The sequence below is a fragment of the Giardia intestinalis genome, chromosome 5, assembly GCF_000002435.2.
Source record: "Giardia intestinalis strain WB C6 chromosome 5, whole genome shotgun sequence".
Lineage (NCBI taxonomy): Eukaryota > Fornicata > Diplomonadida > Hexamitidae > Giardia > Giardia duodenalis.
Window position 1 is genome coordinate 1,914,688 of NC_051860.1, and position 25,592 is coordinate 1,940,279.

At 48.0% G+C, this 25,592-nt stretch overlaps 5 protein-coding genes across 5 annotated transcripts; 2 read left to right on the plus strand and 3 right to left on the minus strand.

Annotated features, from left to right (window-relative positions):
- Positions 1-184: 184 nt before the first annotated feature.
- GL50803_0023808 (uncharacterized protein) lies at positions 185-802 on the minus strand (the record flags this gene model as incomplete). The annotated part of the gene is made up of 1 exon (XM_001708033.1): positions 185-802. One exon carries the CDS (start codon positions 800-802, stop codon positions 185-187), a length of 618 nt encoding a protein of 205 aa, XP_001708085.1.
- Positions 803-1,000: 198 nt separating this feature from the next.
- Positions 1,001-3,805, minus strand: GL50803_0033660 (Ankyrin repeat protein 1; the record flags this gene model as incomplete). The annotated part of the gene is made up of 1 exon (XM_001708032.1): positions 1,001-3,805. One exon carries the CDS (start codon positions 3,803-3,805, stop codon positions 1,001-1,003), a length of 2,805 nt encoding a protein of 934 aa, XP_001708084.1.
- Positions 3,806-3,993: 188 nt separating this feature from the next.
- On the plus strand, positions 3,994-4,911 carry GL50803_0016468 (Cathepsin B; the record flags this gene model as incomplete). The annotated part of the gene is made up of 1 exon (XM_001708031.1): positions 3,994-4,911. The coding sequence occupies one exon, from the start codon at positions 3,994-3,996 to the stop codon at positions 4,909-4,911; it is 918 nt and encodes a 305-aa protein (XP_001708083.1).
- A 28-nt stretch (positions 4,912-4,939) lies between these two features.
- GL50803_003287 (Acetyl-CoA acetyltransferase) lies at positions 4,940-6,175 on the plus strand (the record flags this gene model as incomplete). The annotated part of the gene is made up of 1 exon (XM_001708030.1): positions 4,940-6,175. The coding sequence occupies one exon, from the start codon at positions 4,940-4,942 to the stop codon at positions 6,173-6,175; it is 1,236 nt and encodes a 411-aa protein (XP_001708082.1).
- Positions 6,176-6,184: 9 nt separating this feature from the next.
- Positions 6,185-25,561, minus strand: GL50803_00137712 (uncharacterized protein; the record flags this gene model as incomplete). The annotated part of the gene is made up of 1 exon (XM_001708025.1): positions 6,185-25,561. One exon carries the CDS (start codon positions 25,559-25,561, stop codon positions 6,185-6,187), a length of 19,377 nt encoding a protein of 6,458 aa, XP_001708077.1.
- Between the last annotated feature and the right edge of the window lie 31 nt (positions 25,562-25,592).

Consider the following 25,592-nt stretch of genomic DNA (forward strand, 5'->3'; position numbering starts at 1 on the left):
TCTGCCACCTTTTGCCTCCTCAACAGGGATTGCCTGTCTCAATAATTTGTAGACACTTGTCCGACAATTCGCCGTCTTTCCTCTTCTCTTACCGGGGCCAGGGGTCGACGAGGTTCCTAAAGTTGTATACCAAATCTCGAATTCGTAGATTTCAGATTTAGATTTAAAGCTGCCGAAAATAAATTCACTCGTCGGAGGCTGTCTCGCACTGCTTCTTGTAGTCCAGGGTCCACTTGATGTAGATGATCATGGACACCAGGCCAGAGACGGCGTCCCCGACCGCGGGCGAGATGAAGATGCCGTGCACGGGGTCGATCTGGCTCTTGGTCGCCTTGATGATGAGCGGCAGGACGAAGATGCACACGATGGTGACGGCTGCTCGCGTAAGCTGCAGTATCGTGCTGAGGACGGTCTTCCGCTTCATCTGCGACACAGAGACGGTGATGCTCACGAACAGCTGGAGAGGAAGCCCGGCCAGCCCGAGCCGCACGGCCAAGGCGGAAATGGCCCGCTCCGTCTCTCCGTCGCCCACAAAGAGATACATAAGAGGGTAGGCCAGGCCCTCGCAGAGCCCCCAGACGGCCAGGGTCATGACCACGCCGATCAGGCTAGTGTAAACGAGGACAAGGTAGAGCTTCTTGGCCCCCAGGTTATAACCGAGGATGAATGGCAACCGGTAAGATCTAGTCATCAATGCTAGTACAGGTCTGCTGCTATGCAATTGGTTGCTATACAGAGCATCTGTTTCGTAATATATCACAAAGCTAAAGCCTAACTCGCAATGCATGGTGTAGGTAATCATAACATCAGATCGTGTACCTCTATACTATTCAGCTACAGTCTCTCCGCAGGACTCCGTTGTTAAGCACTCCTTATGCTGGTGCTAAGACATATTAATACAGTGTGGCCGACAGATTGTTAACTGCAGCACAGCTTGTAGCTATCAGAAATAGTCAGCAACGGGTCGCGTATCACTGATAGAAGGAGTGAATAGATCGATTTACTTCTTGACGTCGATGAAGGGGCTCTCATCAGCGATTCCGACAAACTTCTGACTAAAGTCATCGCACTTCGAGATTCGCTCTGTTTCTGCAGGCTTGTCGTCAATACTTAGGCGTGCGCCAATACGCTTAGTGCTTGCCTTCAAAGCCTTGATATCCAGGCTTCCATCCTCCAAGAGACCTACCTCACTCAGTTTCTCTTTCAAGGATGATAGCTCTGCAGTTGTTGTGCGTAGAGACTTTCTAAGAGTTAGGGTCTCGTCGTCTTCTCGATAAAGAATAGGTGACAGAGTTCTGCTATTTCGAGCAGAGTTAGTTTGAATCTGTGAGGCTGTAATAACGTGTGTAACTGCTCGCTCTTGAGATATTGTTGCATTGCGCATGCTCTCGACCTCTGCTTCCTTATCCCTTAAGACAGCTTGCAAACCAACAAAGGCTTCTTCTTGTGCTCTGAGTGACTCCAGTAAAGACTGGATTGTTGCATCACGCTCACTCAATTGGTTTGTGAGAGCATCCAGTCTTTCAAGCGTTGTATTTGGAGATACGACGGATTCAGATAGGGTCATGCTCATTTTCAGCGTTTCGATTTCTTCGTCTTTTGAGTGTAGCTCATCAAGAAGAATGCGGTTAGAGTTTGTGAGCTCCTTCAGTCTGTCACGATCTGTTCCTGCCTTTGCTGTTACAAGTGCATTGGACAGCCGTGCATTTTCCCGTGCGAGGGCATCGTTTGCTCTTGACAGCTCTTCTAGCTTTTGTTTATGTTCCTCAGAGGTACAACCATGGATTGTTATGGGCCGTGTTTGAAGCTGTATTGTGTTAAAAAGTTCTCGCTGAAGATTCGATATTTGATCTTCCTTCTCCTTCAACTGTTTTGTTAACTGTTCAGAATCATTTTGATTCAACTCTTGCTTTAGCGTGGCAACGTCCTTCTCCAATTGGTTATTCTCCACAATCAAGCATCTTATATCGTGCATTCGTGCCATTATGATTCTTTTAAGGGCGTCTGGGTCATCCCCTTCTGGAACTGTAACAGGCGCAAGGGTGTTTAAACTCAATCGTGCAATTTCAGCTTCCTTTTGCTTTAGAAGCTCTTTGTAATACTCAACCCCTTTGAAATTGTCTATCACGGGGGTAGGTGGAATAGTTTCTTTTTGGTTTTGTGCCTCCCGGGAAGCTATGGCTCCGATAGTCATGTCAGGAATGAGAAGAGAGCAGCTCTCAGAATCAGGCTGCTGTTGATTTCTTGTCACAACGGGATCAGTAGTAGATGTCTCCACAGACTTGTCCGAGGTTTCAACGAGTTTCTGCGGATATAATTGCTCTGAAGAATGTGGCCCAAATCTGTTAACTGGTTCCACAGCGCAAGGGTACAGTTCTTGAGAGCCATCTAATGGAGTTCTGATCCTTGCAACACTTAGCTCTAACACTTCAGGAGCTTCCTTTCTACCTTCAGACAAATATGCTTTGTTCATATTACCACACAGTCGCTCAAGCAAACTACGCAGAACCTTTAGGTGCGGGTTCTCTATGAGAACAACGTCCACGTCCGACGAAACATTATCTCCGATGTCTTTCTGAAGCTGTGTTGTGCTTCTGTCAGACTCGCCACTAAGGCTCAACTCTGCCATCCTATCGACGAATTCATGAACTAGCTGGGCAATTACTTTGTCTCTTTCAGAGATTGCTATTTTGAGGTAATCGGATCCGCCATCGAGCTTAGTCGCTTTAATATAGTCTCGCAGTTTGCTCTCAAGTGCATCTGCTCTTGTTCGTTCGCTTGCAAGTTGCTGGTCATACCACCTCTTCAGGGTATCCATATCATCCGTGTCGCTCTCCGCAGGCATGCGAAGAGAGCCTGCCCGTCTATTGAGGATCTCTGAGTCCACGCTGAACGGGTTCCCATGAGGCGAGTTTGTGGCAGATATGACACTAATTATATCAGCTGAAGCGTTAAGCTGTTCCTGTAGTGTTTTTACTTGCTCTTTCAAGCGGTCATTCTCTTTCCGAAGAAGATTGTTCGAGTTTCGCAGCGTAGTAATCGCCAGATTGTCAGCATCATCTGCCTGGTCCAGGGTCGCGGCGCCTGCCTTGTCCGTTGCTACTGAACTGCGAGGTGAAGTGTTTTGTGAGAAACTGACGGCTCTCTCATCCGACCTTGTCGTTTGAGATACCGTGGATGCCTGCATAAAGCTATTTCCTAGAGAAGGGTTCCTGATAAGATGATCATAGCGGTGGCTATCGCGCGAATTAGAACTGAGAAGTGATGCAGATTTCTCCCGTAGTAAGTCGTGGATGTGTGTGTATTCCTTTTCTACAGCAAGAAAGAGAGCGGTCTCAAGGTCCTTAAGAGTGGTTACACGCATTTGAAGGATGAATTTCACGGCCTGTTCCCGGTTCTCTAGAACAGCGTGATCAAGAGCGGAAAAACCTGACTGATCGGTTCGTAATGCAAAGTACGGGTGAATCACCTTCATAACCTCAATGTTCCCGCGAGACGAGGCCAACATGAAGGCGTCACGCCCGTCCGGCATAGATATATTAGCCTCGAGTGGTGCTAAGAGCTCTGCCGTCTCTGCGCAGTTCATAAGCGCGGCCTGCATAAGTGCTGTTAGTCCAGCCTTGTTGACCATGCATACCTCCCTCGGGATAAGCACCTTAGCAACATCTAGGGCGTTGTTCTCTGCAGCCAGAATGAGCGCCGTATCTCCCTCATCGGAAACGGACCTAGCGTAGACATCCACTGTCTCCATTATCAGTGCACAATTGTTGGCCCGCGCTGCATCGAACCACGTGTGGGGTGCCATTGTTGATAACTTAAATGCTTTGGCGCAAATTATTATGCCATATGGTATAAATAATTGAATTGCAAAATGCTATAACACTTACATGGACCATCCGAAGAAGACCGTGGGCAGCCCTCAATGGAATGGTCATCTTGTCCCCATTCTACATGAAGTTTGTAAAACCAAAAAATTAAATCTGTAGAACCAAAATGCTATTTGCTGTCCTCGTTGTTGCAGTTCTATCAACTCCGTTCTATAGCCCCCATCTCCTGAAATATTTGAACAAGAAGGAAAACAAGCTCTGGGAGGCGGGAATACCGGCTAAATTCGCTAATCGAACGCATGATGAAGTTACAAAGATGTTCTTCCCCCATGCGTTCCTTAGACCAAATATTCCCCGCTATTATGGCGTGAATATTACTGAGGATGATCTCTATCCTCCGGCCGGCTCCCCTGACCGTCTTGACTATCGCCAGACCCATCCGGAGTGCTTTTTTGAACCGGAAGACCAGAAAGAATGCTCCTGTTGCTATGCATTTGCAACCCTGGGCGCACTATCTACACGTCGCTGCATCGCAAAGCTTGATCCCCAAGCTGTCTCTCTTTCCGTTCAGCACATGGTCTCGTGTGACAGCGGCGAGGCCGGTTGTCAGGGAGGCGAGTTCGAATCATCCTGGGCTTTTCTCGAAACAGAGGGAGCAGTAAAAAGTGACTGTCTTCCCTACACCAGTGGCGAAACTGGTAAATCAGGTGAGTGCCCCACGACGTGCCAGGATGGAACCCCTGTCGAGAGCGCCTTCCATTACAAAGCTGCCTCGGCCAGCCGTCTTAGCAACTACAATGAGATCATGGTGTCCCTTCTTGCCGATGGGCCAGTGCAAACGGGCTTCTACGTCCACGAGGACTTTCTATATTATGTCGGTGGGATCTATCACAAGGTTTATGGCACGAGCCTTGGTGGGCATGCAGTTCTTATTGTTGGCTATGGAAGCATGAACAATCACGACTATTGGATTGTTCGTAATTCTTGGGGGTCGGATTGGGGTGAAAATGGCTACTTCAGGATACTCCGCGGAACAAACGAGTGTGGCATTGAGAAGAATGCGTGGCAGGTAGCAGTGAAGTAAACGTCCAAAGGCTTTTTGGGAAAAAGTCATGCCCGGGTGTATCTTTGCTGCACGGCCGCGGATAGTTGGATACAAGCGTTCGCCGTTTGGACGTGTTGGTGGTTCTATTAGCAAGGTGCACCCTAGCATACTGGCAGCAGCCGTTGTAGACGCAACTCTAGCGAGTAGCGAGCTCAATCCTGCAGATGTATCTGCGATGGTTGTTGGCCACAGCTTGCCATCCTTTTGCGGTCAACACGCAGCTCAGCAAATTGTCTCCAAAAGTACATTGCTGGCCACGCCTGTGCCTGCTATTTCAATCAACGTCGTTTGCAACTCTGGTATAGAGGCAGTTATTGAGGCTTGCAGACGCATCAGTGTAGGCGAGGGATTAGCGTATCTCGCCGTTGGGATGGAGAGTATGTCTCGCGCACACATGGTGCATTCTAATATCGCTACCGACGTGGCCACCATTCATGACGGGCTTCTAGATGCAGAGACCCAGAGATCTATGGGGGATATCGCAGAAGAGTATTATTCCAAGCAGCACTATACCCGCCAGCAGCTTGAAGCGGTGGCCGTCGCTTCGTGTGAAGCAGCTCTGGCTCGTGCAAAGCCAGAGCTTGTTCATATTGAGCTCGACCCGGCGTCAGGCACTGTCAGCGCAGTGACATATACAGCTAGGGGAGATTCTGCTTCTGTTCATTCCTTGAAACTTGTATTCTTGCCTCCTGCTGCGGTCCCTGTTTCTTTCTGTGAAGATGAACAGCTAATCAGATACAATCGGACGAAACTTCCATCTCTTCGCTCCTGCTTTCGCGATGCCGGTCTCTTAACCTCTGGGACAACCAGTGCAATGAGCGACGGCGCTGTCGCAATAGCGCTAGTAGCCCCAACCTATGAAGGAAGCCTTGCACCATGTGAGCCACAAGCAGAAGTTCTTGGATACTTCTATCTGGTTACATCCGGGTTAGAATATCTCAGAGCGCCGATAGATGCAGCATGCGCGTTATCTTCCTTGCTCGCGCTACCGCGATCAGACATCTCCTGTATCCGCATTACCGAAGCGTTTGCTGGCTTAGTTCTAGACATACAAGTAGAGTTTCCCGATTCAGTCGTTAATAAGAATGGAGACGCACTTGCCTATGGTCACCCTCTAGCTGCTAGTTCGTGCAGAATTGTCGGAGACCTCATGCAGGACTTAGAGCCAGGATGCATTGGTTTGGCGTGTGCATGCAATGGTGGTGGAGGTGGTTATGCAGTCTGTCTCCGTAGAATCCGGTAAAGCAGAGGTTTACTTGGTCACCGTAATTGTTCCGCTGGCAGGGGGGCGTGTGCATTTTCCGATTAATGGCACAACCCAGAAGCCACCTTGCTTATTGTATACGACAAGGCTTGCGCTATACTCTCCGAAGCTTTGGGGCGAAAACTTGAGAGAAATAGTAAACGGCTGACCATACGATGCCGCCACCTCGGCCGATGTTAATCCAAAACAAGCAAGATTGTTCTGAATAGCCTTACCATCGACGATTCCTAACACTGTTTCTCTCGTCTTGGTTGACACAGCCCCGCTGGCTGTCTTCTTCGAAATAAGCTCATTGATACCTGCTATGTCATGCATTTCAGTTAGCCCAAGGGCATACACGATTTTCTCCGTCGGCTTTGGCCTGAGATTATTCACAAGGGTAATCGTGAATGGAAGAGTAGTCCCCACGTCAGCCTGAACCTTCATAGGAGAGGACGGCCGTGGGATGTAACACATAAGCTCAAGAGTGTAATCAACCCGGCACAGCTCGCTCTTCTCCACACCGCTTAAAATTGTTGATACACCGAAAGACACCTTTGTATTGATAGCCCCCGAGTCAAAGGGGACATATGGATTGAACTTGACTTTGAATGAGTAGGTGCTCGTCTTGTTGTTGAACGTAACTGTCTCTGGTGTAATCGTAAGATCATCACGATCATTTGTGGCAGTAAGTGTGAGGGAAGAAATAGTCTTGTTACTGAGAAGAGGGTTTGGTATAGTGATGAGCTTCTCCACAGGGTCGCGCACAGTTGTCTCCAGGGCAGCGCGGCCAACAACTGGTGCCCCGCCAGATTCAAAGACAAAGCGATAAATAAGCTTCTCGTTCGTTTCATGTGCCACAAAAGATAGGGTTCCTGCAAATAGCTTTCCAGATATAAACGGCATAAACCCTAGCTCTATATTCCGAACTGCTCCTATAGCGGGAGCATCCACTATCTCCGGATAGTTCAGCTGGCAGAAGGTGCTGAGAGAAGAATCTAGGAACTGGACATCAACGGTGAAGCGCTGCATTCGCTTTTCCCAATTCCGCAGAGGGAAGGAGAATGTAGTATACCGATAACAAGTGGCCTCCACACCTGTGCAGATGGTCCTCTGGGCCTTTGTGAGGGTATCAATAAAGCTCTGGGGAAGGCCCTGTGGCACGCCTGCCACTGACGTCTGCTTTCCTTTGTCCTTCCCAACTATAGCCACAGACGCTCCCGATTTGCCAATTAGGTCGTTGTAATCTGCCTCTTGCATATTAGTAATCACAGCTTCATCCATAGGCTGCCCAACCGTTCCATGCAGGGCCCATATACTTGCCCCTCCATCTGCACCTGCAATGTAGAGGTCAGCACGATGCAAGTCAGCAGTAGCAAGAGGACTATACATGACCTTAAAATCCATTCCGCCTGGTGGTATACTGAGCCGCTCCGGAACCTGGAATTGTCTGGCGTCTGGTCCGTCCAGAATAGAACGTACGACAAAGACAGAATCTGTGTTGTTGTCAACGTGTAGTATGGTGAATGTAGATTCACGGGCATTGCAGGACATATGGACTTCTTGGGCGTTAGGTGCTGCCTCCATAGATGCCTTGTCAAGACATACACAGCGAAGGGTGGCTTCCCCGACTACAATCATCTTCCCCTCCAGTGTGCACTCTACGGGGATGCTGGGGATAAAGTGCCGGCAAACCTGCTGTGGGGAAAACTTCACTGTGATAGTAGCGTTCGTTCCAACTGGAATAAGTCCCGAGACAGGACTAATCGTTACCACCCCCTTCTCAAAAAGCTCCAGAAGGCTCTTCTTAACGAGACCCTTTGGAGGGACAGAGATGGTATAACGTAGCTCTGTATCGCCAGTATTTTCGATGAAGAAGTTTCTGGACACAAAGGAGTTTATAATACATGGGGGCATCTCTATATTCTGATTTATAAGCTTTGCTGATGAGCCCAAGACTGCGCCTTTAATGCTGATAATGCTATCAAAAATGATACTATCTTCAATGCTAATCGAGGCCGAAATCTGGAACTGCGGTGTCCGAGAAACCGGACTGTGCATGATCATAATTGTGCAGAGTTGATTTGGAAGCATTTCACTCTCCTTAGGGAGCCCTGTCAAATAGATTTGCTTAGTGTTTCTATTGCTCCAGTTATCAAGCATATCCATGCACTTATTAAAGTAATCGTGGTATTGCTCTGTAGGGACTATTGCCAAGAAAAGTCCCTTAGGGACTTCATCTGAAGAGACGTCATTGACCGCTACACGCGCATGCATAGTGGCGCTCGTTGTATTCTTGATATTAACGGCCTTGATAATTGGCGGGCTGGAAAGCGAGGTGCTTCCCAAATTAATAACAGTTAGCGCATGCGACGTACTGAGATTGCTGTAAGAATTGATAAGAGATCCACTCAACACATCATGCAGAGCAAAGCTGCAATCAATACCTTGACCTGTCAAAGGATAGCGCAACTTATAGAGCCCGTTGACCATAACGGTAAGCATGTCCTTGAACTTTCCGGCGTAGCCGGGTATAAACTTGATTGCTACATCATGTGTCCTTCCAACGCGTAGAGGCTCAGAAAGAGGTGGAGTATCGATGAAGAAGTCGTTTGTTCCGAGGAAGTATTCCATGGTAAGTGGCTGAGTATCCCTGTTCACAAAGGAAATGACCCTTGGAGCATACTTATCGTGGCGGAGAGAATTCAACATGGCTCCATAATCCAAGCGAGTTATTTCCGTATGCAGCCCAGGCTTCAGCCCAGTTCCTAGAAGTTGCAACTCTTGTGACCCACAGCCCTCTACACTGACCGTGAAGGTTAGACCGAAATCCTTAGTAAGTCGCAGTTCCAAAGTAGGTTGAAACTTCAGGGTTATGAAGACATGATCTCCTGGTTTGATAGTTTGCTTAGATGTTGCGTTGGTTTCCTTATCTCCATCCGAGGTTTCCACTTCATACTCAAGACAGCTTTTAGCCCGTTTAAATTCTACTTCGTCACGCCTTGCAGTAGAATTATGACGCTTCAGAGAAAGAATGCATGTATATCCTATCGTGTGGGAGCCAATATTTGAGAGCCTGAGTGTTCGTGAACGGTAATCCGAAACAAATACGGTTTCAAAATTAAGCTCACTGTGCGAGCCTAGCTGGTGGGGAAGGCCAACTGGGGTGTCTGGAAGGAGCTCAAGAAGATGCTTTGCATTAAATGACTCATATTTGACATTGAGGGAAAGCGGTACAGACCGTCGCGGCATCACAATTTTTATCAGTTGATTGATGCGTCCCTCGCATGTAGGCTTCACAGTGAATAGTATAGACGTTGTCGACAGGGGCTGAAGTATTCCCGCTGTCGGAGTAATGGTGCACTGGAAGGATGCATTGGCACTATCATCGTCCACCATGTTCTTAGCAGGTTGCGCTAGGCGAATCTTATAATTCATTGGATACTTTTCAGTATTAGTCAAGCTCACTTCCTTGGTAGCACAATCACCAACAAGAATGGGATTGAATGACAACTTATTAGTGCTTAGTATAACCTCCGGCTCAGTGGGCCGCCCGACAACGAGTAGAGGCAACGTAACATCATGTTGAGGAATGCGAAGTATAAAGAAGCCCTCCTCAACTCCAGCACGAGTGCTCTCTCTGGTGGGGGTATAATCGAAGCGTATGATAGAGGTTTCGCCAGGCGATACGCGGCCACCGGCGCCGAATGTCGACACTATACTGGAGTTGCTTTCGGGAAGGCGCTGCAGCGTTACATCGTACGGCTGATTAATGCAGTTCAGAACGGTGATATGGTTCGTGATAGTAATCCCAACACCCTGTCCGAGTATTTCTAAGACCTTCACTGACTTCGGATTAGAACAAATCAAATTGGCAAATGATTGCGGGGTCTTCATAGAGCCGGGGCGCATCGTCTGGAGGTACACATTGTTGCTGTTGCATTCTAGATGACAGACAGGCAGGATGGCCATAGCTGAGAGAGACAACGATATGTTGCCAGCAGTGGAGGCGAACACTTCATGATGAGCTCCAGGGAAGCGAGGCTCATAAGAAATATTATATCGTATCAGGTACCGGTTGATATTTGGATTGCTCGATGTTAGTGCAGTTTGGAGAGCGTTTAAGGCGTTCTTGTCTATCTGGGTCTTTGCTCCTATACCAACCTTTGCCATAAGCCCGGAGATAGAGGGAATTTCTGGCAAGGTCGGATAGTACTCACGAACAAGGGAAGCCAGTAAATCAGGCCTTGCAGGAACCATGGCAATCTCGGTTTTTCCATCGAGAACAGGCTCAACAAGATAGGGACTCTCGGGTTGTGATGTAGCCATAGAATTGAATATGACAACAGGACTTGTCTGTGAATCGTTAAGCAGATAGAAGGCAGCAGCAGACTTTTGAAGGATTGGTGTGCTAACCATTGGGAACTCCAAAAGTGAGTATCCATTGACGCTATCAGCTTTCAATGTCAGCGGCTCTAAGTCTCCAGTTGACGAGCTACTAAAGCACTTAACTGAAAAGTCACCCGCAAAGCCGAAGAGGTTAAGCTCGAGAAAACTCGACGCCAATGCAATACGGTTGTCCGGCGCATGGATATCAGATAGCACCTTCTGAAGCAAAGCCTGTCTATCAGCAGGGTGAGCAGCCTTGGTGGACGCCTGCGATGGTCCTTTTCCAGTACGTGGCAAACCGTCGGTAAGATCTCGGGATGAGACCATTTCTTCGAGCAGGCTCCTTACCTCATCCTCATCTAGATAAACCTGATATTCTGGCTCTGGACAGACAGTCTCTGTGCGAACAGCAACACCGTTAGCATTTGTCACGTAACTTATCGTTGTTTGAGCATTGTCCCAGTCATTAACGCGTCGCCCTGGCTGGAACATGATTGGGTAATAGCGACAAATCAAGGGAGTGCCGAACAGCACTGTCTGACCATATTTTGACGGCATTTTCTTGGTTTTTAGCGGTGCTGCCTTACCTCCAGGCACACTGAAAAGAGAAGCAAACTCATCAGCGTTCCCTGGGCAAGTGAGACGAAGGATAATCGTCTTCTTTGCCCCTGCATGGATGTGGCCTATTGATGGGTGAACAATTACACCAAGCTTCCGGCAAAGATCTATGTTGAATTCAAATCGGATGTGGTTTGTACTGGTGTTCTGTAAGATAACCTCTGTATTATATATTGCCGAGGTGAGAGTGGTCATATATTGTGGAATTGGCGGCGGAGAGCTAACAGACATTGATGAACTTTGTGAGGGTCTGCTTTTCGGCCGTGCGTTGCTAGGCTCTGTAGATGGCAGTGATGTCTCGCCGAACTTCTCTTCTTCCGAGCCTGCCAAGTTAAGAGGGAGATCTTTGAGATAGACATTGGCTCGATTGCTGATTGCCTGATTGAAGTGTACATCTCCATACGTAGAGATCTGGTTTTGGCGTAGCTGCTCGTATGCCTTACTATCCGACAGATGGCTGAGAATCGTCTCAGTCAGCTGTTCTGCCTTAGGGTTGCCAAATGTCCCAAATAGTAGAGCAGTGGTTTCTTTATACATGATTTGTATAGCTGTGCTTATAAACCGGCCCTCTATGGCGTTCAGCTTGCTAGAAATGGCGATACACTGGAGAGGAATCTCCGCGACGTTATAGTCCACGAAGCTCGTCATAACCTTGAGGGTCAGTGTTGCAGTAATAACTTCCCCATTAGGGAATTTGGCCAACGCGGCTGTGTTTGGGGCTATGGTAAAATAGTTCTTCGTTGACGCCGGAAGAACGACAAGGCCTGTAAAAAGCCTTCCTTGTGGAATGGGCTCCTTGACATGTATCTCCTCCCCATCCTCTATAACAGGATCAGAGGAGCCACGGCCCTGTGATTGCAAAATCACGAAGCAGTCCGCGTGGCGCATATCTTGTGAACTGATGACGATTGCATAAGATGCACTGACGCGGCCCGTATTTAAAATGGATATAGGATGTGTTGGAAGGTCCATTTCTGATGCCCCAACAGTAATTTTCCCCAGGTTAACAAACTGTGGGCTGAAGGACACCTCTGGAAGAACGCCCGTTGCCTCAGCAATAAAGGAGAAGCGGCGACGAGCTACGTCCTGTTCCTGAAGCCCGTCCTCAAGCTGCTGAAGAATGACGTGATCTTGAGGAGGCATCCCCTTTCCGGTAGGCTGCTTGGATCCTCCACTTTGGAGCTGGGCCAATCCAAAGATTCCGGGGAGGTTGTTCTTTATCAGATCCACCACCGCAAAATGATGATCTACAACAACGCAGATAACTTGACAACGGGAAACAACCTGTGCAGAGGGAAAGTACTTGAGCGTCACGTAGGTACTCTCGTTTGGTAGCAATCGGAAGAAATCATTTTCCAACGACCACGCCTCATTATCGTTCGTGACAAGCGTTGTATCCTTCTTGTCACCAGACGGTTTCGGCGGTTTTGCTGCTTGTTGAGATGATCTCTCTTGAGAGGAAGGCGTGGCACTCTCCCTTTTGGCATTCTTCTTCAGATTTGCTGATACAAAGTTAACAATCTGCGTGCTTGTTTCCCCGCAGCGCTCGCTAATCACACCATCAAGAGCTTGCGGAGTCATCCTAGTCTGATCAAAATTAAGAAATATGGCTACTGTGCACGGAACAGAATATGGATTGGTAACTTTAATCCTCTCAGAAAGCTCGCTGCCAATGACACAAGGACCAAGACAGAATATCTTGCTGATAGGTGAAAACGTCGGGCCGCCAACAAGCATACTTGGGTTGGCCGGAAGCTGGTTCGATAAGGCTTGCTCTTCAAAGATGTTAGAGTAATTAGACGTTACTATTCCTGGTATTATAGATATTGCCGATAAAGAGTAGCGCAATAAAGGAAGATTCGTCACGTAGTATTGCAGTTTGGCAAGCCTTTGCTGGACATCCTCATTTTTCGAAATGTAGGTTTGTAAGATACTTGGTGCAGTCTTAGCGGAGTCGTTCAGCGAAGCTAATAGAGAAGCAAGGAAAGTCTCCGTCAATGCTGAGCCACCAAAGTAATCTGGAGGCTTGTTGGTGTAGTCTATGATGAAGTAGTCGCGCCAGTTTCCATTTGCCTGTGATGTGAATGTCACCGTCACCTCTCGAGACTCCTGAGGAGCTAGGTGCAAGAGAGAAGGTTGTATGATGAATGGCCCAGAGCGGAGCGCAGCTATTGATGCCAGATTAATAGTTGTGGCTGCAGAGCTTCTCTTTTCTACGCTTTTTGATTGTGCTTTTTGCTCTGTTGACGGGCGAATGAGGCCATTTTCAACGCATAATCTGTATAGCTCGTGAACCGTCTCTAAATGAACACCAAACTGACGTAACGCAGAAGCATCCAATTCAGAATTGGTTGCCTTTTTTGCATGATCACTGAACGGGCTAGCTTCACCGAAGAGCAGCCATCGTTTTATTACCTGCTCCAAGGGCTCGATATAAAGGAGGAATGGGAAATGTCCTTCGTTGCGTATTGAAATCGTCTTTGAAACAACTTTTCCATGCGGGTGCTCGCCGAAGACAATATTCCGTTCTGGCTGAATCTTGGCCTGGCTAAAGACAGCCTCAGCTGTAAGGTTAACATTGTTTCGCGCCAACATAAGATTTGTGAGAGGCTCAAAAAATGTGACCTGGAGGATTGGTACCTTTTCATAGATTCGGGCCTCGGGCGCACGGAAGATTAAACTGATCCTAACTTTGCTTGTAGAGGACTCAGAGGCTCCCTTGCCTTGTTTCTGTGGAGGGTTAGGGCGACTGGACGGCCTATTGGATTCGTCAACTCCGAGAGTGCCACTTTGGATTGTCACCAGTTTGTACATATCTGGATCAATGGGACGTGTCTGTGCTGGTGCAGATGACTCTTGCTTCTTGCCTCGCTCTGCTTTTTCTCTTGAATCAGAGTCTTCTATGAGGAAGATTACGTCTTTAAAGCTTTTGCTGACAACGATTTTGTAGCCAACTTGATAAGGTCCGTTGTTGACAAGCATGAGCTCGGCCTTGAAATACACAAGTGCCCGTACAATCCCAAGATTTAGATTGTTGTTCGGTTTAGTTGTATCAAAGGCCGACTCACCGCTCTGAACGGCAGATGGTATCCTGTCCGGACTTTCTGAAATGCCCACAATAGTCGTAAAAACATCTACCTTGTGTGATTCGCATATGATATTTAGGGCATGCTCAACGACAGGGTCTAAAAATGCACGTCCAAGTGCATCGAGAGTTGGTAGTCTGGGCCCGTTGGCCCTTGACTTGTCAACAAGGACGTCGTTTTCGGGAACATTTTTGAGCCCACCTACATGCTGCCGAACAAGCAACTTTCCAGGCATGACTATTCGTGCTTCTGTGGGACTTGAGTACTCAACATTGAGTACCTTCCTCTCTCCCGGACCAAGATAGAAGCGAGCGTTATTGATCAGAAGGGAATTGTTGACTCTCCAAGAATATTGTTGGTCGGCAATTCTCGTTGATCTGGGGTACTTCGTGGTCTTGACGGAAGACTTTACAAGGTACTCGGGATAATTAACGACCTGGGTTACTGCTGTAAGCATAGAGAGTTCCGTGTGCATAGGACAATACTCGACCATAAGGGGCAGCTGGCTAGTATTTTCAATTGGGATTTCTAAGGACTCAGTCGTACTCGTTGGAACGCGGGGGACAAGAAGGTTGTTCAATTGATAGAGGTTCTCGTGAGCCGGATCCTTCCCCTTGGTAGGTGCTTTGGATGCATTCTTTGAGCCAGATACGATGTCTTTAGCATCTAGCTTATAGCCATTGGCCAAATAACGCGTGCTATTTGCTGCTAAGTCGTCGACATCCTTAGAAATATTACTACACGGTAAGAGGTCTTCAGCACACTCAGGTAGGCTATATTCAATACGGGGGGTCTGTCCTGCGCAGCTGAACCCGATGGCTAGGTAACTAGGGTTACCATTGACACCTATGAAGAGGGTTTCCTTATAGCTCTTGTCTTCTGGAGGAAAGCATGTGATATAAATGGCAGACCGCTCACCTGGCTGGAGAGTCAATCTGTATGGATAAACAACGAACACTGGTTCCACATCGGCAACTGGTGCTCCCTTGGTACCAGGCTTACCTTGCTGCTTTGTTCCGCTCTTACTTGTTTGAAGGGATCCATCGAATAGTAAATCTTGAAGGGAAAGGGTTGGATCTGTAGATGAGAAGACCTTCTGCAGGCCTTCTTTAACAACAGAGACGACTTCATCGGAAGAGAAGTTAATCTCGGTGCCTCTACTGCTGTTAGCATGCGTTAGTTCTGCGAGTCCATGGAGCATGCTATCAAAGATAAAGGCCACGGTAACGGGGAAGTAGCTGTCATTGATTATGCTGAGCACCTCCATATGTTGTGGCGTAAATTTGCATATGGTGTCAGCAATAAACTTGCACGCCCTCTGATGGGTTAGAGTATCCAGCTTAGTCAGAAGACAAGATGGTGATGCTTCAGGCTTATTTCCCTGGTTCTGCCCTTCATCCTTTGGTAATGCAGAGACAGAGGATGACGGCCGTGATCGTACCTTAGTCGAGGGGCGTTGCTTTGTGCCTGGCATAACGTCAAGAGGGGCCTCAGATGCAGCGTATGGATTGGAAAAGGCTGAGCTCATGGAAAAGAACTCTGGTCTCTGAAGGCCTGATCGTAAATATCCAAATCCAAAAAGGGCAACGGGCTCCCCTGGCCGAGGCTTTACTGAAACCTCAGCTGGTCGCTGCACAATTGCAACTGGCTCCCCTTTCTGATCTGAATCATTAAAGTTAGGGGTTTGTGATACTTCCGCGGCAGCACTTGATTCATCGGGCCCAGGTTGTGTGCCAGATGTTGTAAGCATGGCTGTAGACATTCCATCTGGTAAAGGAGTGAGAGACTTTCCATTCTTCGTCGCAGTACGGGCCGTAAATATGACGTTCAACTGCTCTATTATATGGGGGAAGTCACATTTGCAGACAAATACAAGCGGGAAAACAGTGCTGCAGCCTCGAACACCAAAGTGCACCCGAAGCTTTGTGGTAAGAATGCTATTGGAGACAAAGCGGAACCCAACGCGTAGGCTGGAATGAGGCTTGAGAATCCAGCGAGTAGATCCCATCTCGCTTGGAAAATCCACGCCACTGAAAAGGGTCCGTATGTTTGTCTCAGCGTTGTCCTTTGCCGCCTGTTTTTCTGCCAAACTTTGAGATAGTTGCTTTGCGTTAGCTCCCTTACTAGACAAGGACGCCTGCAAGTCCTTTATCTCTGCGCAAATAGTCTGCACTTGTTTCTGAGCGTCTTGGAACGAGTAGATGGTAGAAGAATTTGCTGGCAAGACACGGGCGATGCGCTTGAAAGTCTGTTCGTGTTCATATTGAAAGACCGCAGCATCATACAGGCACTCAAGCATCACCTTGGGGGACATGAATTCCTTATTCATAATGGCACCTGTGACATGCTTAAGGGTTGCGAATGCTGGTGAGCGCGCATACTTCTGAAGCATTTTGTTCAGCACCTGGATCGGCGTCTTGGACGTGCGCGACTTCTTTCGATCTGTGACTTCAAGGGATTCCACAGCTGGAGCAACGGACTCGACATCTGCGCCTGCATCTGTAACAGCCATAGTTCGCTCGGGGTCAGGGATGTCGCTCTCATCACTTGCAATTCCGCTAAAGCTCTCCTGTTTGTAGTCGGCAGCATCAAATATAACATCCAGTATCCTCTGGATAGTTTCTATAACGTAAAGGTCATCGCTTGTCTGCACGTGGAGAAAGCTTGTAAAGGTTCCTTGCCCAGAGATACTTTGCGCAGAGGAATACGTGGCTAAGTTGGTTAGCTTTTTCTGAAGAATCGAGGTATAGCAAGTATAGGCTTTGCGGACGCGGTGAAGAATCTCTTCAAGGGTCGAGGTTGGATCGATGCGATTTGACGCAGTGGTGTCCATGTACGTCACCAGAAACATATTTTCTTCATTGATCTTAGTAACAGGGTGTGGAGGAAGAGCTTTTTCAAGCTCAGCCACGACTTTAGTTGCCTCATCGACGGCCTGCTGCAGTCTTTTCTGGTCTGCCTTCTTTGCTTGTGAAAGCGCTTCCTGAGCTTGCTTCAGCGTATCAAGGGCCTTTTTGTAACTTGCCTCTTCAGGGGAGAAGCTATCCATAGATCCTGATGAGCTTCTATAGGCGTCGATGCTAGTTTTGTGCGCTAGGGTGACTAGTTCCTTAATAGCGTGAAGCGCAGAATTAATAAGGGGAACAGACTTCAAGTACATTTGATGGGCAGCGCCGTGGGGATCATCGACAACGAAAACAGTGTCATAGAAGGGCGTAACATATGTCGCAGCAGATGCACCAGGTCCTTGCTCGTCTCCATTAGCCACGGCATCTGTGACAGTGGTTGCAGCAGGGCCTAGATCGGAATCAGATAAGGCAGGAATCTTCTGTCTGGGCGAAAGAGATGCTTCTTTTGGCTCCTTAGAATGCAGGGCAAGCTCCTTATCATATTGCTTCTTGGCGCCGGAAAGAGCTAATCTAACCATAGAAATCTTGGTCTCTGCTTTGCGTGTCTCTGCTGGCTCTGTTTCATCTTGAACTGGCACCCCCATTTCGACGCTTTTATAGTCATTGACAAGGATCTCCATGGCTCTGCGGCGACTATCAACTGGAGAGCAGTCCAGGATTATTGTATGGAAAAGTAGCCGTGAAGACACATTCTGTGCAGAGTAAAAGATCGGTTTCATGAAGTGCTTTACAGATGCCTTTGCAATGACTATGATTGCATCCCCGACATCTCGGACGGCGCTACACGTTAGTGAATCAAAGATAAGCCCGGTTAGACTGTGAGTATAACTAGTTCCACCTTCATCTGCCGTTATACCCTCCAATGACGTAGTCCTCGCTCCAAACGTCTCTACGATTGATGTATATAGTGAGTCTGCAAGGGCATCGAGGTAGTCCGGCTCCTTCATTGGATCTGTAGCTGGCGCAGCCTCTTCCGTCTTCTTTTTAGGAACATTCTTTCCGCCCGATTCGGGAGGCTTCTTGGAGGCATCCTCCCATTGGGAGACTCTAACTAAGATATCCTTATATGCCTTGCTGTTTTCAAGTAAATTCTCTAAGGACAAAATGGGCATCTGCACCCCTTTGCTCAGTGCATCCACGGCTTCTCTTGGCCTGTTATAGAACGAAGAAATTTTGTTTGCTAGAGTTGTCTTTCCTGCTAAGGGGGCTCCGTGAATGACATAAACGAGAAAGGGAAGGTTGCTGAGACATGTATCGTTACTAGCGATCCGGTAGCTTCTGCCTTTGATTACAGACGGCGCAATGCGCGCATATTTCTGAGTTAAAAGCTCTATGGGGCAAAGATCATATGCAAAGTCCTCTTGAGAAACTGGCGCATCTAAATACTGGATGGTCTCATCTTCAGCCGGTAGCTCACACGCATCTACCCGGGATACTGGCAACTCAACGGACTTGTCCGCAGCCTCTGACTTGGCAGCTGATGCAACGTTTCTACTTGCCCCCTGAGTATCTGTACTAATAACAGAGCTTGTACGGTGTGCAGGATCCGGCTTATCGGAGCGCCCCGATGCCCCACGAGACTTACTGATGGTCTTACCAACCGAGACATCTGGTTCATATGTCTCGGTCGCCTCCGGCGGCAAATAACATTGCTCAAACCAGGCAACTAGCCTAGTCAGTCCCAGCTCCAATAATAACTTCTTAGTTATAGGACCCAAGCCATCCCCTGGAGCAGGCACTTCACTCAGAAGATGGGAATAGGTAGGGGGACGTGCCTGTTTATTATCGAGAGTAGATAGTATCTTAGTAGGCTTCCTAGCCCGAGCCTCCGTTTGAGTAAGCATGGGTTCCACAGCGTCGCTAGTCGGTTGCTCATTTGCAGCTAAAAGAGACAAGACATCCGGCTTTCCCAGTAAGGAAAGGACAGACGGACTGTTAGCGCCGTATGCAGCTGGAGTGTACGATCCCGCAAAGCGGTAAATAGAGTTGTTACTGGGATCTCCCTGAGTCCCATCAGAAGACCTGAGTGCTGGTTGAATTGTGGTCTTTCTGTCAAAGACAAGCATCTTTCCGCAATTCCTTGCTAACGAAGAGTACAGCAGCTGCTCGATATGATTGAATTTGTCAAACTCTTTCACATATAGCTCATATGTCTCATCAGAATCATTCCGCAGCTCAACCACTTCAAAGCTCCCTGGTAACTCCTTAGGATAAATCGGCAAAAACTCAACGATCTGCTTGCTCAGGCGCACCGCCGGGTGAGTCCCGAGACCTACAAAATGCACCGTAACCTTAGATGAGTTTCCATTTATGCCACCCATCTTTACGTGGAAAACTAAGGAGCCCCTAAAGTAGGTTCTATCCGTGCTATCTGGGAAGTAGTCAAACGGCTTGAACACGATATCCAGCAACAAATCGCTGGTCTTTGGAGCTAACGAACCGTAGTTTTGGAGAGCGGTGTCCTCTGCAGTAATTAGTGTAAAGATATTGGGGTCGGTCCCAAGGAGCGGAGCCTCTACCGAGAGACCCTTTTCCTTTCCTTCCTTCAATAGGCCTACTACTCCACTTAGAAACTCAAATGTATAAGCAGCCTGCACGGCTGTCGGATTTTCAAGCCGCAGATTGAACATCTTTGCTTGTCCGTAAAGCACTTCACCGAAGTTTAACACATATGCGTCGGACTCCTTAATCGGCAGTGCCACAAAATTGGATGAGCATGCAGATAAATTGACCGGCCGAATTGTCGGTAGCGTCACTGAGACGTTGCAGGTCAAGAAGCCTATGATAGATTGCTTGAACTCAATCGGGATGACGAATACATAATTACCGAGGACAGCCTTATGATTTGCAGTATACATAATTGTAAGTGTGATGCTTTCGCCGCTGGGTAGACGAGAGACCTTTTCAGGCTCCACAGAGACTCCTGCTGGCAACATGAAGCGCTTATCAAATGATAGATGCATGGGGGTGGATCCTTTGTTGTAGATAGTGATCGTCTGAGAGGTCTTTGTGCCGCGAATAACAGGGGGAAGAGAGACCGCGACATTAAATAAGACAAACTTGTTGCAAAGATAGTTTGTAGACAGCTTCTCTCGAAGATGGTGATATTGGCCGTCGTTCAAGTGGATTGGCTGCTTGTTTGATGTAGGTGCTCTGGTAACTGACGATGCTTGAGAGACCATCGATGTCCCATCCAGGAACAGAGTTGTGCCGGGGGTCTCCTTTTTCGCCTGGTTCGTGGCTGACAATCGGTGAGCTACCGAAGGAGAAAGTAGTCGTGTTCTGGCAATGCTCATCTTCTTCTCAGACGGACGAACAGCATTATGGGCTGACCGGCTGGCGGCCTCTATGATGTCTTCTGCACCTATAATCGGAAAGGTTCCGTAATATCGATAGAATTCTAGGAAATTTATGCAAAGGTCGCTGGCTACGGAGTTCAGAACATAATCCTTGTGAAGAGAAGCAAGAAAGCCTTCGCTTGTTATTGTCTCTGTCCCTTTTGGCTCATAACGCACTCCATAGATTTCTAATGAGCCATCTGGGCCTATTTTCTTGTGCAAAGTGCTGATTAATTGAGTCGAACAGGGTGATCGCAACTGTATACTGGTTGATGCCGCGTTTGCTTCAGAACTAGCAGAGTCTTCTGCCAGACATCGCAGACCCACGGCATCCACCTCAACATGACGAATATATAGACTCGCAGCAATCAGAAAGGCGTTATACGGGAGCAGTTCTGAAAGGGGAGAAGCAGATGCATTGTTGTCCCAAGGAAAAAGGTATTCCATAGGGGGGAGTGTGTTAGAGACTTGCGTGTGGGTCTCCGCCAGCAGGCTCCCACCACTAACCAAGAGGGGACGCTCAATATACGCTTTGGCTGTGATGGGCAAAATCAGACGCTCCAAGTATCCTATTTTGATAGATAAAGGAATGTAAAGCGGTCCTGGAATGAGGGGTCGAACACTCAATGGTATCTCAAGAACGCTATGTCCATTGAGCTCATAACTAAAGTCAGAAACAGCAGCAGGAGAGGTCAGTACCTGGAGTGGAGCATTACTAAGTTTGTTTATGAAGGGTCTGCACTCATAGGGTATGCTAATAACGACAGTAGTTTTCATGGGCGACTTATTGGTAATCGATATCGTGCTGGTCTGCTCTGACGAAAAGGTGATATCCCCATAATTTATATAGCTAGGTCGGACATCGGCCTCAAGGTTACTTGTGCCAGCTCGTAATCCATAGGAGTAGGACTCTCCCCCATCAATGGAGCATATCATTCTGCACTGATCTGTGCAGATCTCGTTTGTTTGGCCGACAAACGAAACATTGAATTTTGCCAGGTGGCCCGGAAGAAGGCCAGAGTTACCGTCCACGCCTAATGGAGTGATATCGTACTTGAACTTGTCCGAGCCTTGGGCCATTTGGAGAAGCCACTGGAAGCGAACCGGAAAACGGGAAATGTTCTTGCACAGTATTATCTGGGTTATGGTAGTGCCAACATTGGCCATTCCAAAGTCAATGATGCCCTTTTCAGGATCTGTAGAGGAGTTATCAAGCGGTAAGTCGTGCTTGGATGCTTGATTACTAAGGGCAGAATAAGCAGAATACATGTCTAAATTATGCTCCTTGAGGGTCGCCAACGAACAGGAACGAAACTCGAGACTTGGGAAGAAGGCTGAAAGCTTCAGAGGCACTGCAACCGTGGGCACAGAAATGGGAAGTTGACCTGGAGGAAGAAGTCGGATTATAAGCGTAGAGTCAACAAACTTAGGCGTAGAGTCTGAACGAACGTAGTCTGTATCAACACTGATCTCTACGATACAGAATTCTTCTGAGTTGCCCTTCAGGTCTATAGACACCGTTTGTGCAAAGGCTGGAAAGTGCACCGGGCCGCCGAAAGTAATGGAGCAGGGATCAGTTGGTTGAATGGGTATTTCGCTGTCTTCTGATGTGCCCTTTTGCAGCCCAAGAGCTTGTCTGAAAGGGGAGCTCACATTGGCAGGCACTAGAGCACTGGCATCCTCATCTAGCTCATCGACCGCATGATTTGATGCATCGCTGATAGTAGGTTCTTCGTCTCCATTGTTAGGAGGACATGCCACAGGAGCGCCATCTAGGCATTGCTCAATGGCGCATGGGGAAGGAGAATTATCTAGTGTTGCGGAAATGAAATCGCCACAATAGCCAGGATCATCAACCCTATCGGCAAGGCCTGCTTCAAGAGCTAGGGTATCGTGGATATAGTGGCACACATGCTCATCATCCTTGGCTATAGCGCGAACCCGAAATGGGGCCTGGACAAGAATCTGCATCTTTCCAGGAAGACTGCTTGTATTCACCAATTTTATAAACTTTGTTAGCTCGTGGTGTACGTAGTAGTAACCATCTGGTGAAACAAATTTCGCGAGGGGAACCGGCGGATCATTATTAAATGGAATATTGTCTGCACCAAGAAATTGCGAAGTAACGTCTGCACGCTCAATGAAGTAATCTGGTGATGCAATAACTGGAAACTCTTCGTAAATAAAGTTTAGAAGAGAAGGGCGCTGTTTCTTGTTAGATACGCGTGTGCTGGGTCTATCTACAACAGAACCCGCGATACTTTCCGAAACATCAGTAATAGTCAGGGATGATTCAACAGGCCTTCGAGTAACTTGTACGAGTGGCGCAGATCCTGGGCTTTGTCCTTTGCATACGAGTACAAGGTGTCGTTCAAGGAAGCTGTACTTTCCCAAGGAAAGAGGTTCGCAGCGCTCATGATAAAGTGAAGCAGTTTGCAGGCCTTCGTTCAAGGGCAGAACCATCTCGGAGGCAGTTACCTCTGCATTGATAAAACTATAACAAAACGTGACCTGAAAGGCTACTTTAGTTTCCTTCCCGGGTACATTAGACTTCAGTTGATAGATCTCTCGACCGTTGGTGATAACAGACGGAACACGGCCCCTTAGCTTGAATGTATGGAAAGCCCCAGGTTGCAGCTGGACACGGTCTTGCTCGAATTTCAGGTAATGAGTGTTTCCTTGACCCTTTTTAACCCCGGGATTTCCTATGTAAACCCACGTGCAATTTTGGGCAAAGGCGCCGTGATTTTGAATAACAATGCTGTACTGCAGTTCCTCCGTGACAAACCACGTGCCACAGTCAACGTTCGGTTCTTTGTTGAGATCTTGATGGGGGCATAGCAAGTTGGTCCCCTTTGCAGAGGCGTACATAGGCACTTTAATAACACTGCTAGTGGCCTTGATCGTATCCTCCGAGAGGCTGCAACTAGCATTCGCCAATGTCACATACACTAGCAGGTTCTCACGATAGGTACCTGCCTCAGTTGTGTAGAACGTGATAGGAATGCTTGTTTCCTCGCCAGGGGCCACAAGCTTATCGCTAAACTCTTTCTCAATACTGAAGAAGGATCCGTGCTTTTCTGGAATCACTCTGCAGCGAGCAGAGGTCAGTCCGACGTTTTTCAGAGTGAGCGGTAGGTGCACCACGTCGAGAACCCTGACGTAAGACTCCTTGTTGTTCGGCCGAGTAAACTCCAGAGGGCCGCCGGCCTCTACACGGGGGCCTCTTGCAGAATACTGAACCATACAGGACAGCGTCTGCTTCTCAAAGGCGTCAGAGGTGAATGCAACTGGGATAACCAAATGGCCCTGGGAGCGTGGGATGATTCCGCATTCAAGGGATTCTTCTGCACCAGGAAGAAGTACCCCACTCGCTTTGCTACAAGTAATTAGGCAATTATCGAGAACATCTTGGACAGGAAAGCTCCAGTTACCTATCACAGACGCAACGTTCTTAATCTTAACGTTGAACGTATGCCTGTAACCAACGAACCCCTCTGCAATATTAATCACCGTGGGATCAATCTCAAACTTGGGATTGATGATTGATCCGATTATCTGAATAGTTTGTAGCGGGCGCTGAGAAGATGCGTGATAAAGATTTAGATCAATGTCCTTGTAAAACCCAGCACGGCGCTTAGGAAGGATCGTCAAAGAGACATGTGCATCTGCACCAGGTTTCAATCTAAGATGGGGCGGATTGACGCTAAAGTCTGAACAGGCCAAAAGCATTTCCTGCTTAGTGTCGCTGTTTCCCTGACCTTCGTGGTCAAAAACCCAACGGGACGGCTCAATCTTGAGCGTAAAGTCACATTCCAGTTGGGAGAGATTGCGCACTCGAAGATCCTTACTACTGGAGAAGCTGAAGGCCACAAGACCAAAGTCAATGATCCTGTCTTTATCGATCTCGTTAACCGCCAGAAACTCTTTGGTAAGCCAGGACATGTGCTCAACGTCGCTATGCTCATCACTATAATAAACCCCGCGCCGTCCATTGGCCTCATCAATAATGCGCCGCCGGAGCCGCTTATCGGCGATCAGGACACGAAGGTGTGTTTCGGTGAGACTGTCAGAGAAGACCTTCATCTCGACATTGGGAGCCACGGAAGTGGCTTTGATTTCAACGACAAGACACTTGCTCAGGCCAAGAATAGACCAGAGAGAAGGGATGATATATTCCTTTATAGAATGGGGGGTGAATGTAAGCTCTATATTGATATGAGATCTGGGTGGAATAACCCCACTAATACAGCTATATTGCAAAATGTAACTAGGATCATGCTCCTCCGTAGGCATCAAGTGAAACTCTACCTCTATCTCAGAGTGGTTTGTTAACGTGAGCTCACCCCGTGCAGAAGCACCGACCACGACTGCCCTGAAGCGAAGCTCGTCACAATCAAACTCAACTTCCGGACCAACCGCTAATGCACGCATCCGGAGAGGCTGACGTTCTTTGCTGCCCGTGCACTCAATCCAAGCGGTGGTGTCGTGCGGACCTGAAACTGATGGTTGAAAAGTAACTGTGAAAGTACACTTGCTGCTAGGATAGATTGTTCCAGAAAGAGGGAAGACAGAGAAGGGCAGTAGTAGCTCATGAAAATCGGGGTCTTCCCCGTTCTGAGGACAGGGGTAGGCTTTAACCTTAAAAGTTGTCACGACGTCGGACATATTCATTAGGTCTACATGGGATGTGGCTGTATGGGTAACTAGAGTCTTAGGAAAATTATCGAGCACCGTCCGCTCCAACTTAAATTCAGCAGAGTATGAACTACAGATGAGAGCGACGGATTTGTATAGAGCCTTATTGAGAGAAACATGTAAAGTACCCCGGTTCACCCCAACATTGGTAGGGTGACAGGTAAGAGTGAGTTGCTTGGAAATCATTGGAGGAAGGCTGACACTGGTGGGAGAAACAGAGAAGGGCCCGTCAGTGACAAAAGTAAGCCCCATGGGACCGTCACTGTCATTCATCAGAAAGAGAGGCCTTTCAGCAGTGATTCCATATGGCGTAGCATCGAAGACCACCTCCGTAGGAAGATCGACCATGCTTTGGTTTTGCTCTGAATTTCAAAAAAGC